Source organism: the organism of the source record quoted next, unplaced genomic scaffold (assembly GCF_019419815.1).
Source record: "Pyrus x bretschneideri cultivar Hongxiangsu unplaced genomic scaffold, Pyrus_bretschneideri_v1 Contig33, whole genome shotgun sequence".
In the NCBI taxonomy this organism is placed as follows: domain Eukaryota; kingdom Viridiplantae; phylum Streptophyta; class Magnoliopsida; order Rosales; family Rosaceae; genus Pyrus; species Pyrus x bretschneideri.
The window spans coordinates 2,282,716-2,296,200 of record NW_025999646.1 but is presented as its reverse complement, the minus strand read 5'-3'; the positions used below and the strand labels follow the sequence as shown (position 1 = coordinate 2,296,200).

The following is a 13,485-nucleotide window of genomic DNA, read 5'->3' as shown; positions in this document are numbered from 1 at the left end:
TTAGACTGAAAGGGCGTGAACCGCTGAACCGGCTCAAAAAGTGGCTAGGGCTCAGGTACGGTGTCTAAATGGATAAGAACTTACACACAACGCTTATGGAGCGATGCCAAGTGAATAAACTAAAACGAATAAAAGATGTGTAAAATCATCTTCAAATGAGATGTCAAATCTTAAGTGGAATGTTATGTAATTAAATTTGAAGGTAAAAGTAAGATCCAACCGATATGTCAATCTTATGTCGATTGACATATAAGTTTTCATATGTCAAATTTAACATATGAGAAAAGGTGATGTCAAATTCAAACATAATTGATCTTTTGTTAATAGTTGGTTGTTAAACCTAAAATCCTCGATTAATGAAATAAAGTTTTTAAAAAGATAGTTATTGACATTTCAATGAAATCATCACGCGTTTTTTAAGATATAATTTTTCTCTTATATTTTTGTACGGGAGAAGTGTATGAAGGCTTTCTTTATATAACTCAATTGTACGAGAGTTTTTTCTATTGAAAGTTGCGAATCAAAAGACAACGAATGGAGCGTAGAAAATTTGACCCCTACTAGCAGAATTGTTTGAGCAACCAATGTATATCGTCATGAACCATAATTGAATCAAGTCATCCAACGTAGATGACATTCGTTGTTTCAAATGATGTTTTCTTAGCATATCAATAACATTTCCTTTTAACTTATTCAGCACTGTATCATTTCTCTTTAGGATTTCTTCCAATACATAATGAAATCTTAGCTGTATTTGGTTTGTGCGTGCCAATATGTACATTCTGTAAATGTGAAAATGTTCATATATTAGTCAATATGGCAAATGCCATTGCAGACAAAAAGCTCAAGTAATCGCAATCCAAATTGAACTTGTGTAAGAACCAAAAATGCCACAATTAGATCGAAAGCCACATTTTACTACTAATCTTAAAAGATGATTCCATTCTATTTTAACACAAAGTTAACTAACAATGCCTCACGAATACTAAGAGTTTGTCTAAAAATACTTTTAAAATGGCTGAAAACGTTTTTGGTGTAAATACTTTTAAAATAATTTTTAGTAAAAATATAAGTAAATTCTGGAAAAACACTTAAAGTGCTTCCTATAAGAAGCATTTCACTGGTTCTTCTTGCAGAGAAAACAGTTCAAGTGCTTGTGGAACCCAAAAGCATATTTTTTAAAAACGTTTTTAGTAATTTTAAAGTACTTCCAAACAAAACTTAACTTATTTCTATTTCAGTGAAATGTCACATATTACAAAATACAAATCCTCACGCATGCCATGCATAATGTAATGTGAAAACGCAAATTATCATGAAGTGAGAAAGAGAGAGAAATATAGTGCCTCTGTGCACATGGTGCAGCATGGACTTGGTGGTGCTGGGCAGGTTAGTTGGATGCCGTCGGTTCTTTCCTTTGTAAAAATTAACGTTGATGCGAGTTGGGATGCTGCCACGGGAGAAGGTTTTGCAGGGGCAGTGGTTCGGGATTCTTTTGGCAATTTCATTGCTGCTAGAAGAACCAGGATCAGTGCGCCTTGCGTTGCCGGTGCTGAAGCGATGGCTTTGTGGTGTGGATGTGAGTTGGGTTTATCGTTGGGTCTGACCCATGTTGTTATCGAATCTAATTCTAAGGAATCCATTTCTTGTATGAAGGGAAACATAGAGAATGGCAAATGGGAGGCTTTTCCAATTTTAGCGAGGTGTTTAAAGCTTGGGGTAGCCTTTTAGGATTGTCGCTGGTCTTGGATTCCAAGATCAGCCAATATGGCGGCTGACCTCTTGACGTCGCGTAGATGTGTGGAGATGTGTGATTTGTCTTGGGTTGATCGACTCCCATCTTCACTTGTGCATGTACTGAACAAAGATGGTTTACCTTGCCCGCCTTAATTTTGAGATGGTTGTGCAAGGGGGGATGCTCAGAGCTTTGCTTCCAGTGTCGGGTCTTCTATCCCTTGTACTTCCTGTTTGTTTGTTGGTTGTTTGCCTCGTGATGGGCTTTCATTGTAATTTTTGACATCTCTTACCTTAGTTAATATAGTGTATATTTATGTGGACGAAAATGCAGATAAAGATATAATACATTTTTATTAATCGGTTAATTAACAACTTTTATCTTATTTGTCTGATTAGACTAATTTGATGTTAACCATAATGTATAATACTTTGTATATGCCGTCAACAAACATTATTAATAGACAAATAGTAAGAAAATTCGTTAAAAGTGTGGCTAAACTCCATGCCACTTGGGGGAGGTTAAAATTATAAAATATTATGTAAAAAAACATAAAGTGATATAGAGTTTGTAAAAACATTTATTTTTTAAAAAGCCTACTAAGCATTTCTCTTATTAATATTTAACTTAAACGATAATGAATAAAAATACATCTAACTAAATTGACCAAATTAATTTTGTTTTCAAAAGAATCTCCACGGTTGGATAGAAAATTGACCGAATTAATTAAAAACATTTAAAAATGATGGATAATCACGGTTTACCATGAATTATTTTCATTTAAAAATATAAAAAAAACGCAGCCCGAATTAAAAAATCAGAGCAATGAAAAGGATACGGGTACCCCACGCGTGCTACGACAAAGCCCACTTGCTGGAAAGGAATCAAAGATTCAGGAATCTTTCCCGGGTTCTTGAACCTTACAGGGAATCGATAACATCACCCATCACACGGACAGCCCTAAAGTGCACTCGCTCTTTTTGTATTCCAACTCTCCACGCGGACAAATCCCACTAGAGAGAGAGAGAGAGAGAGAGAGAAAGAAGAGAGACAGAGAGAAAGAACAGTGAAAGGAGAGAGAGAGTTTTGCAGTCAGAGTCAGTGGAGTGAGAGATAAAAATGGAGGCGGTGCAATGGAGGATTCTGCCGCTGCTGACATTAATCGCTTCTTTCCTACTATTTTTCCATTTCCAGTATCCCTCCCAGGTCTGATGACAAAATTAACCTCCTTTTTCATGTAGTTTATTTCGATTTTTTTTCCCATTTTTCATTTGTTTATTTCGTTGGGTTGTATTTATGTATTTTTTGCCGATTCTAATGGTGTAAAAATCTTATTAAGTTATTGGTTTTCTGTTAATACTGGAAAAGTTCGAATCAGATTAATTTTTCTTCCTTTTCTCTGCATTTTCTCGCCAACCAAACACTATTTTTATGTAGATACTTTGTTTTATTGTTTATTATTTTCTTGGGTTTATATTATTTATCTGTATAGACTAATTTTTTAATTTATGATTTATATGGTTTTTGCAACCTTCGTGGCATCGAATAAGATGGTATATATATCTTACATCATTTGCTTTCTTCGGAACCGGGAAAAATCCAAGCTAGGGACTTGAATTTTCCGTTTTTCCTTGCTCGTTTTCTCTGGATTTTCTCACCAACCAAACACTATTTTCGGTAGGGAAATCCGTTTTGATTCAGAGTTATGCTTGTTTGGTATATAATTCCAATTTGCGTTTGTTGTTTACTTTCATTTTGGTAGCGGACAAGTTGATATGAAATATTAACCAATAATTGATAAATACTGGGTGATATGAAATTGTTTTAATTGGGTAAATCTTAGTTTACGTCCCAAAGTCATACCTAAACTATTAATTTTAAGACAATTATACATCTGTTAGTTTGTTTATTAAGTTTTCCGTTAACTGACGACGTGACGTTCATGTGAATAATAACTGAATACCACATATTTACGTGGTAATTAAAATTTTGATAAAAAAAAAAAACCAAAATTTCAAAATTCAAAATTTAGAATGGAACAGTTAAAAGTGAAAAAGCAAAAAACCATTATCTCTGCAATCAACCCTTATCGCCAGCCACCCTCCAATCCAACCCCATCGCCACCCCCCGCTCCCATCCAACCCCTTCCTCCCTTCTCTCCTCTACGCCCGCCAAACCCTAACTCCCATCCAGGCCGTCCTATCTCCCTCTTCACGACCCCTCCACTCTCTCTCCTCCACCCTTTGCAAAAACCCTAACTCCCAAAATATTTTGAGTTTTCAAAAAAATTGAGCAAACCCAGCATGAAATCCCTAATCCCCAAAATCTTTCGGACCCGTTTGAATTCGACTTCGATTTCGTCAAACACAGAATGAAAGCACAAAAAGAATTCGTAAAGCAGCAGAAGCAGGTCGTGGTGCCGCTGAGGAAATCGAAGTCGAAGTCCTTTTCAGAAGAGAGAAGGGAGGAAATCGGCTTCGAACTCACATACAGAAGAAGTCAGAGTCGAAGGGAGGGAGGGTTCGGCGCTGAGCAAAACCCATTGCTACTATGGTTCCTTCTTTGAGGACTGAGAGGTTGTAGAGGAGAAAGGTTGAGTGATTCTCAGGACCCGATGACGACGTGGAGTTTGGTTCAAGTAAATATGGGATCGCGATGGGGTTGGATTGGAGGGTGGCTGGCGGTGAGGGTGGATTGCAGGATGTGTGAATGGGGATTGAAAGGGTGGCTGCGGATTGGGGTGTATTTTTAGGGTTTTTTTTTATTTTTATTTTTTTATATAAATATTTTTTTAATATCTCAATGATTGTCTACGTAAATACCACGTCATCAGTTAACGATTGATTTAATACCAACCTTAACGGATGTATGAAAGTGTTTAAGATTATGACTACTTTAGGTACCGAACTGAGATGAAAAAAGTTTTATGCACTAAATGTTAAAAATTATAAAATTTTAGTATAGTAAACTGAAATTAACCCGTTTTAATTTATCAAATAATAGATGAAGGGACGTTATGCTCTCCCACATTATAACCACTTAGAATATTCCACTAAGAAATTTTGCTGACATCACTTTCTTTTTTTGACATGAAAACGATATAGACAATACGAATTTTCACAGCCGTCCATCACAGTCGTTAGGTAGAAATATAGACGTGATATATGACATTGAAAGCTATGGGTGGCGATGGTGGTGTTTGGGTTTATTTATTTAGGTTCGTTTAGATGTATTTTTAATATGATTGAAAGTGTTTTTAGAAAAAATATTTTTGGATTTCAAAAACACTTAAAAGTGCTTTCTGCAAGAAGCACCAGTTATGTGCTTCTTCCAGGAAACATTTTAAGGGTTTTTTCAGGATTTACTTGCATTTTTACTAATGATTGGTTCTAAAAATATTTTAACCAAAAACGTTTTCAGTTATTTCAAAAGCACCAAACGAGCTCTTATATTTATGTTATGTTCGTGTCATACTGTTCATCGTATAAATGAGAAAAATTATCATGTTCGTGATGTAAAATTAGTTGAACAGTGTCAAGTATGTATACGGACTCGTTTTTAATTGTTTTTAAAATGATTGAAAGAGCTTTTAAATAACATGTTTTTGGATTCCAAAAACACTTTTAAGGGTTTATTTTTAAGAGTTTACTTGCACTTCTAGTAAGGATTTGTTCAAAAACATTTTCACTGAAACGGTTTTTTCAACCATTTTAAAAGCACTTATAAACGATCTCGTTTTTGAGTCGCGTGACACAAAATATTTCATCTTTGGTTATGCATTGAACTTTTAGTGCCGTAATCGAGTGAGAAGTTAAATGCCATGCCTATGGAGTTCGATCGTTCTTTCTATTTTACAGCAATATCAGAAAAGTTGCAGCCTGCTTCCTTTCCAACATTATTGGATCGCCAGCAAGCGCATTGTGACACCTCAAGGGGTCATTTTTGGAGCAGGTAATCTAAATTATACTAATTTACGGAAGGGAATTCAACTCGTGTGGAAGGAGGCGAGCACGCAATATGACACCAAATTATAATTTAGTTTTCGTTTATGAAATGTGTGAATGAACAGTTGAGATAAAGGATGGGAAGATTGCCTCCATTGTTAAAGAAGACGAAAATCATGGGAAAATCAAGCTGGAGAATGTGATGGATTATGGAGAGGCTGTTGTCATGCCTGGCTTGATTGATGTGTAAGTTATGATACAATTAATTTTGTCTTCTCGATCTATTTCTTCATCGTCGCAAAGGTTAATTAGGGTTTTTGATTGGAGCTTAAACGCGTCGATTGCATTGATTCAGGCACGCACATCTCGACGATCCTGGAAGAGCTGAATGGGAAGGATTTCCATCAGGAACAAAAGCTGCTGCTGCTGGTATGCCTTTATAACCTGCTCCGTTGTGTTTTCGTGGATTGTTTGAAATCGATAATAGATTACTTTTCTTGCAGGCGGGATAACAACATTGGTTGACATGCCTCTAAATAGTGAGCCATCAACCGTCTCTAGAGAGACTTTGGAACTCAAGATTAAGGCAGCAAAGGGCAGAATTTACGTTGATGTTGGTAAGAACTTGAAGCTATATGTTGGGGATACAATTATACTAAATTTTTTTAGAACTGGTATAAATTTACATACATTGTGAACAGGTTTTTGGGGAGGTCTTGTTCCTGAAAATGCTTTCAACGCATCTGCTCTCGAGGATCTCTTAGATGCCGGTGTTCTCGGTCTAAAGGTAACTGTTCAAGTAGTGAAATCTGTGCGTAGAGAGATATCTGTTCCATTATATTTCTTGTGTTGCAAGTAAGGGTCTTAGCAACTAATTCAGACTCTTGTGTCTTTAGGTGTTAAGAAATTTCTGAGTTTGATAATTGGTTTCTGTCGATCGAATGTGGACCAGTTTTTCTGTTTTCCTGCATTAGAAAACAGTGTTCTATCCATAAATTGTCTCGTCTGATGAATTTTTCGATGTCTGTTCTTGTAGTCTTTCATGTGTCCATCCGGGATTAATGACTTTCCTATGACAAATGCCAGTCACATTAAGGTTTGTTCCATGAGATTCATCCCTTCCACTATCACATAAAACATCTAATTTACCTTGCAGTTAAATTAAAATCAAATAATTGTCATGTTATTTGTTTCTTGTGTCGCTGCATCTGTTGGCTTCATGAGATGAAACGTTGTTTGTGCAGTTCTAATGTCTTTTTAAAAAATCTGCGTTCTTTTCAATTACTTGTTCCTTAGGAGGGACTATCTGTACTAGCAAAATACAGAAGGCCTTTACTTGTACATGCAGAGAAAGTACAAGATCTTGAAAGCGACTTGGGAGTTGAAGGTGGTAGTAACGATCCTCGTTCTTATTTGACATATCTCAAGACCAGGCCACCTTCTTGGTAAGATATCGGTCGCTCCAATGGCTTGAATTTTCAAATTCCAATTCCTTTTTTATATTGCAGTTTCCCTCACTAAAATTGTTCTTTTTCCTCTGTTTCGGAATCAGGGAAGAGGCAGCAATTAGGGATCTCTTGACCTTGACAAAGGACACGAGAATTGGTGGCCCGGCAGAAGGAGCTCATCTTCACATTGTTCACTTGTCAGACTCACGCTCTTCGTTAGATCTTATTAAGGTATAGTCTTTTCCAAGTGTGGTTATCTAGTGTCTTAATCCTCTCTAGGTTAAGCAATGCAACTGCCTTTTTCTGCATTATCACAGGAAGCGAAAAGTGGTGGCGATAGTCTAACTATTGAGACGTGCCCCCACTACTTAGCTTTCTCAGCAGAAGAGATTCGCGATGGAGATACACGTTTCAAGTGTTCTCCACCCATCCGCGATGCAGCCAACAAGGAAAAACTGTGGGAGGCTTTGTTGGTGTGTAATCATGTTCTGTTTCCCTGCCTCCTTACAAAGCGATTTTCCAAACTACTCTAATTTAAGCAAGCAGATTGCTATCTACCGTCAAATTGATTTGATTTGGTTTTCAATGTTTTGTTTCAGGACGGACACGTTGACATGCTAAGCTCTGATCACTCACCAACTGTGCCAGAACTTAAGCTTCTCAACGACGGAGACTTTTTGAGGGCTTGGGGTGGCATATCATCTTTGCAGGTTAGCATATTTTTGCCTTAAATGTAACAAGTTGCATTGTTTCAGAACTAACTGACATTGTTTTTGGGGGGACACCTGGAGTTTGTTCTTCCTGTGACATGGTCATACGGCAAGAAATATGGAGTGACATTACAACAGTTAGCTTTATGGTGGAGCGAAAGGCCGGCCAGGCTTGCTGGACAAAAATTGAAGGTGAAATTACCATCAGTTTTTCCTGCTCAAATCTGAAGTTTGGTTTTACAGCATAGGAAAAATTGCTTTGTTTTAGCCAACTTTCATGCAGACGCGTGTATTTTCATATATGCATCAAGAAAAACTAGAATTTCAAAGCCGATTTATGTCTCGTCACCAATTGAATTCCAATTTTCAGGGGGCAATTGCAGTCGGGAACCATGCAGATATCGCAGTATGGGATCCGGATGTGGAGTTTGACCTCGATGATGAATTTCCCACCCATGTTAAACATCCGGTACATACAATTTTCCTTGATCACATTTTTAAGAACCTCGATGCATTCAACTTAATCTATCAAACCAGTTATGTCTGTTATCGGAGTTCATTGCGTTGAGCAAGTATTTTACTCTCTCGTGTTACCTTTTCCATGTATAGGGCATTTCAGCATACTTGGGGACCAAGTTATCTGGAAGAGTTGCAGCCACATTTGTAAGAGGAAACCTTGTCTTCAAAGATGGGAAGCATGCTCCTGCGCTCTGCGGCATTCCAATTCTGGCGAACTGAGAACGGAAAAAGAACTGCCGATTGACGAGCAAAATCGCACACTCTCTCGTGTATATATGCTTGTATGATCAAATCTCATTCACGTATGGCTCTGCCACAGTTAAGCACTGTTCATGGCATTCATCTCTAGGGTTTAAGTGTACATAGCCAGTTGCTTCCCAGATCTGTAATATTACAATTTGCAAGACATGTCAATGTAACTAATGTAACTACTGAGGATTTCCACAATAGTTTATGCGAGTTCGATTGTATATACGGCTCAAATTTTTCGGCTCATTGTCTGAGTAATTTCTAGTTTGGTTTCTTCATCCAAATAGAGACATGATTCCAAGTGATGCAAATACAAATCAATTTGCCGCATGTCGTGGATAATAGACTTTAGTCTTCAACGAACTACACACTTTCCAAATGTGACATCAATCAATAATTTTATTTTCATAGATTAAAGTAGTATAAAAAACAACTTTCTGAAAACGAAACAAAATCTCAAATGATCTTTTTTGCTAATCTCAAATGATTGTTTTTGCAATTCTTTCTAAAACCCAGTTGGCAACATTAACCGTATCCCAAACACCTAAGAAATTACTTGGTGCATAAGTAACAATTTCCCTATAAAAAGATGGCTTAACTGTATCCCAAACACCTAAGAAATTACTTGGTGCCTAAGTAACAAGTTCCCTATAAAAAAAAGCATAAAAAAACCCTACTTCGTGCCTAAGTAACAACTTCCCGATCACCAAGTCAATGGCTCCTCCAAGTCTTCTTCTTGGTCCTCGGAGCTCAAAAATTCCCCCAAATCCGATTCCAGCTATCCAGTGGACGCCAATTACTACGGCGGCAAAGCCACCACCGGCAGACCCCCGATGGGCTTCACCGAGAACGGCGCACCCACCTTAGTCTCCTCAGGCAACCCCTGCCTCGATCTCTTCTTCCACGTCGTGCCCGACACCCCGGCATCCTACCTCAATCAACAGCTCCCGCTGGCTTGGTCCCACGACGCCCTAACCACCCTCAAACTAATCTGCAACCTCCGCGGCGTGCGCGGCACCGGAAAGTCCGACAAGCAGAACTTCTACACTGCTGCGATTTGGCTCCACAACCACCACCCCAGAACCCTAGCTTGCAATCTCTTCTCTTTCGCGGAGTTTGGGTACTTTAAGGACCTCCCAGAGATTCTTTACCGGCTTCTAGAAGGTCCTAACGTGAGGGCGATCCAGAAGAGCCAGTGGTTGGAGAGGAAGAGCAGCGTGGTGGGTGTACTGAGCAGGGGGAGGTTTAAGCGCACAAAGACCGAGAAGCCCAAGGAGCCTCGGGTACCGAAAGTTAAAAAATTGACCGGAGCGGAGAGGGCACAATTGGAAAAGGAGAATGTGAGGGCTTCGAGGAAGAAGAAGTTTCTGGCCATGGCGAAGAATGCTGTTGAGAGGTACCAGCGCGACCCGGATTACCAATTCTTGCACGAAAGGGTTTCGGATCTCTTCGCGGAGTGCTTGAAATCCGACATTGAGCACTTGAATTCGGATAAACAGCCCAAGAAGATCAGCCTTGCCGCGAAGTGGTGCCCTTCAATTGACTCCTCGTTCGATCGGGCAACTCTTATCTGCGAATGCATCGCGAAGAAGGTTTTCCCGCGAGAATCTTACATTGAGTATCAGGAATTGGAGGAGGAGCATTACGCGTACAGGGTTCGTGATAGGCTGAGAAAGGAGGTGTTGGTGCCCTTGAGGAAGGCGTTGGAGTTGCCGGAGGTTTATATGTCCGCCACTCAATGGGGGTTGATTCCCTACAATCGGGTGGCTTCCGTGGCCATGAAGCTTTACAAAGACAAGTTCTTGAAGCATGATCACGAGCGGTTCAGAAAGTATTTTGCCGATGTGAAAGCTGGTAAGTCCACCATTGCGGCGGGTGCTCTGCTTCCGCACGAGATCATAGCCTCTCTGAATATTGACAGTTACATGGTGTATAGATACATGGATAGCGATGATGAGGATCGGGTTCAAGACGATGGGGGGTGTCAAGTGGCTGAGCTTCAGTGGAAGAGGATGGTGGATGACTTGTTGAAGCAGGGGAAGTTGAGGAATTCCTTGGCGGTTTGTGATGTCTCCGGAAGCATGAACGGAGACCCGATGGACGTGTCTGTGGCGTTGGGGCTTCTGTTGTCGGAATTGAGTGCAGATCCATGGAAAGGAAAGGTTATCACTTTCAGCGCGTCGCCTAAGCTGCATTTGATCGAAGGCGATGATCTCCGGGCCAAGTGTGCGTTCATGAGAGACATGGATTGGGGGGACAACACCAATTTCCAAAAGGTGTTTGATTTGCTTCTCGAGGTGGCCGTGAAGGGGAACTTGAAGCCGGAGGACATGATAAAAAGGGTGTTTGTGTTCAGCGACATGGAGTTTGATGAATCCTCGGCTACAGGGAACGATTGGGAGACCGATTACGAGGCAATTAAAAGGAAGTTTGAAGAGAAAGGGTATGGGAACGCGGTGCCACAGATAGTGTTTTGGAATCTGAGGCACTCGGAGGCTACTCCTGCGCCTTCGAACCAACCTGGGGTGGCATTCTTGAGCGGATTCTCGAAGAACTTGATCAAGATGTTCATGGATAATGATGGGGAAATCCGCCCGGATCGCATCATGGAAGCAGCCATCTCCGGTGAAGAGTATCAGAGATTGGTTCTGGTGGACTGATTGCTTGCAATGCTAGAGATTAAAAAAGAAAACAAGTGAAATGAAACTCAAGTTATACCCTTTTTGATCCATTGCTGTAGTCAAATCATATGTTTATGGATTTTCTAACAACATCAGACTAACAAACGATTCGAATTCCTGTCTCAAGAAACTGAATTCTGTTTGCCGGTGGCCAACCGCGATCGGAAATCTTCTGTATCATGTTCTTCCCTTCAAATGAACAATGTGTTTTGTTTCGGAATACAACCGGCATTGTTTTCGTGGCATTTGCAGTTTATAAACGGGCACTATTACCCGCGGGTACAATTTAATCCTTCTTTTTGTTTGCAAACAGGTACCTATTTCACTCTCTTTTGCTTTTGCGTGCTCTTCTGTCGACCAATGAAATGAGATTCTCTTCGAATCAACCAATGAAAAGAGATCATCTTCGAATCTCTCTCTTCAAAGTTCGGAATCTTTAAAATTTAATTCAACAGCTAAAAATAAAAAAATTAATAAAAACTTTTAAAATTTTGAATAATTTTTTACCTTTAAATCAAATTTTAAAAATTTTAATCACTTGATCTGGACGATCCGGAAAGGATCTCTTTCCTCGCCCAACGACAACACTGCTGAAGCGAGGTTTGACTTGACTTTTAATTTTTTATCAGCAGTCTCTTCATTAAACAAATCCTTCCTGCAACATGTTTTTTCTCAGAACAGCAATAAATTAATTGTTTTGTAGTAGTTAATTATTATATGTTCGTGACTTGGATTACAATAAACAAACATGAGCTAAATCTATATATACACCCTCACAGGTTTCAATCGGTTTTGTAAATTTGTACATAAATCACTGTTCAATCTACTTATTTTCACCTTTACCTTATTGTGAAGTTTTGAAAATTAAGATGAGACTTTTCGTTGAGATTCTTGGCTGTAAAACCCCATTTGATAATGTTCTAGGACTCACTACTATAGTTTTTCAATTTCCCTTTATTTCTTTAGTTTATGGCTCAAATATTCTACTAATATACATTTGTTGCTCAATAAACCATAAAACTGCTTCCAAATTACTTATAAAGTTTAACTTAATGCTTAGAAAAAAATATTTTGCAAAAATAAAAAATTTGCATTTTTGTTAGAAAACATGAGTGTTAGGCAGGCTCGACGCATGCGAAACGAGGCAGACTCAGTTCACGCAGAACGAGGTGAACCGTGGCACACAAAACAAGGGAAGTTTTGCTTATGAAAAAACGGAAAGGGCTTCAGGCACGCAAAATGGGGCAAGCTCCGTGAATAGAAAACGAGACAGAATACGTCGCACAAATAGAGGTCAACCCTGCGCATGAAAAACGAGGCTAGCTCTAGGCACGCCAAAACGACGCGGATTCCGTGGACGCAAAAAGGGCAGCCTTCTGGCACAGAAAACAAGGCGAGCTCTAGGCACATAAAACGAGGTTGGCTCGGGGCACGCAAAAACGATGCGAGTTTCATGAAAGCAAAAAGAACGTGCTCCGAGTGCTTAGAAAACGAGTCGGGCTCCATGTATGGAAAAATATATTTTGAAATAACATGAATATGATTGTTTGTTGTAGTGGTATGAGAAATAAAAGAAAAATGTACAAAAATGATTCAAATTCTTGAAGGTGCCAGAAAATCACACATAACTTTGTTAGAACCAATCAAATATCTATTATATAATAAGTGAGTGAACTCACTTATAAAGGAGAATTAGATAAAGTGTATGGGCAATGTGGGACAATAATCCCTCATAAGTTCCAACAGACTCTAGTAGGAAGAGAAAAAGAACCTCAATTGTTTGGCACCGATTAGATGAAAAAAAGTTTCGTGGGGGAGGTGAAAGCTGTGTGTGACATTATAAAACTAGGCTAGCATCGGGCTCCAATCTTGGTACTTCATCTTTATGTTCACATGTCAGAACATGTCCTGTATTGAAGACAAAGAAAAAGAGTCTAATGAATATGAGTTAATCGGTTATGAGTATGAGTATATTATTTATTTAATTACCAAACATGTAAATGGTGATGTGAATAAAAACTTAACCGGTTATGAATAAATCAACCATAACCGTTGCTCATCTCAAAATGCAATGTGAAAAAATTAAAACTTACAACTCATTTTGAAAATCAAATTTGCCCCAAGTTGAATGCCAAAAATGAAGAGGGAAAAACGACATGTAGTTGGGAAAGGCGGAACGACCAAGCGACGTGCTTAAAA

The 13,485-nt window shown here is 38.9% G+C and overlaps 2 protein-coding genes across 3 annotated transcripts; both read left to right on the top strand.

Annotated features, from left to right (window-relative positions):
* The first annotated feature begins 2,726 nt into the window (after positions 1 to 2,726).
* Positions 2,727 to 8,935, top strand: LOC103944278 (allantoinase-like). 2 transcript variants are annotated; one of them, XM_048591083.1, is made up of 14 exons: positions 2,728 to 2,941; positions 5,593 to 5,686; positions 5,805 to 5,925; positions 6,035 to 6,108; positions 6,183 to 6,296; positions 6,381 to 6,466; positions 6,716 to 6,775; positions 6,976 to 7,124; positions 7,232 to 7,358; positions 7,445 to 7,600; positions 7,727 to 7,837; positions 7,919 to 8,029; positions 8,208 to 8,306; positions 8,447 to 8,935. In XM_048591083.1, exons 1-14 carry the CDS (start codon positions 2,855 to 2,857, stop codon positions 8,573 to 8,575), a joined length of 1,518 nt encoding a protein of 505 aa, XP_048447040.1. In that variant the 5' UTR covers positions 2,728 to 2,854; the 3' UTR covers positions 8,576 to 8,935. The 2 variants fall into 2 exon arrangements, with proteins under 2 accessions (XP_048447041.1, XP_048447040.1); XM_048591084.1 differs by lacking the exon at positions 7,445 to 7,600 and having other exon boundaries at positions 2,727 to 2,941.
* A 354-nt stretch (positions 8,936 to 9,289) lies between these two features.
* On the top strand, positions 9,290 to 11,571 carry LOC103944277. The gene has a single exon (XM_048591278.1). The coding sequence runs from the start codon at positions 9,439 to 9,441 to the stop codon at positions 11,263 to 11,265; it is 1,827 nt and encodes a 608-aa protein (XP_048447235.1). The 5' UTR covers positions 9,290 to 9,438; the 3' UTR covers positions 11,266 to 11,571.
* The last annotated feature ends 1,914 nt before the right edge of the window (positions 11,572 to 13,485 follow it).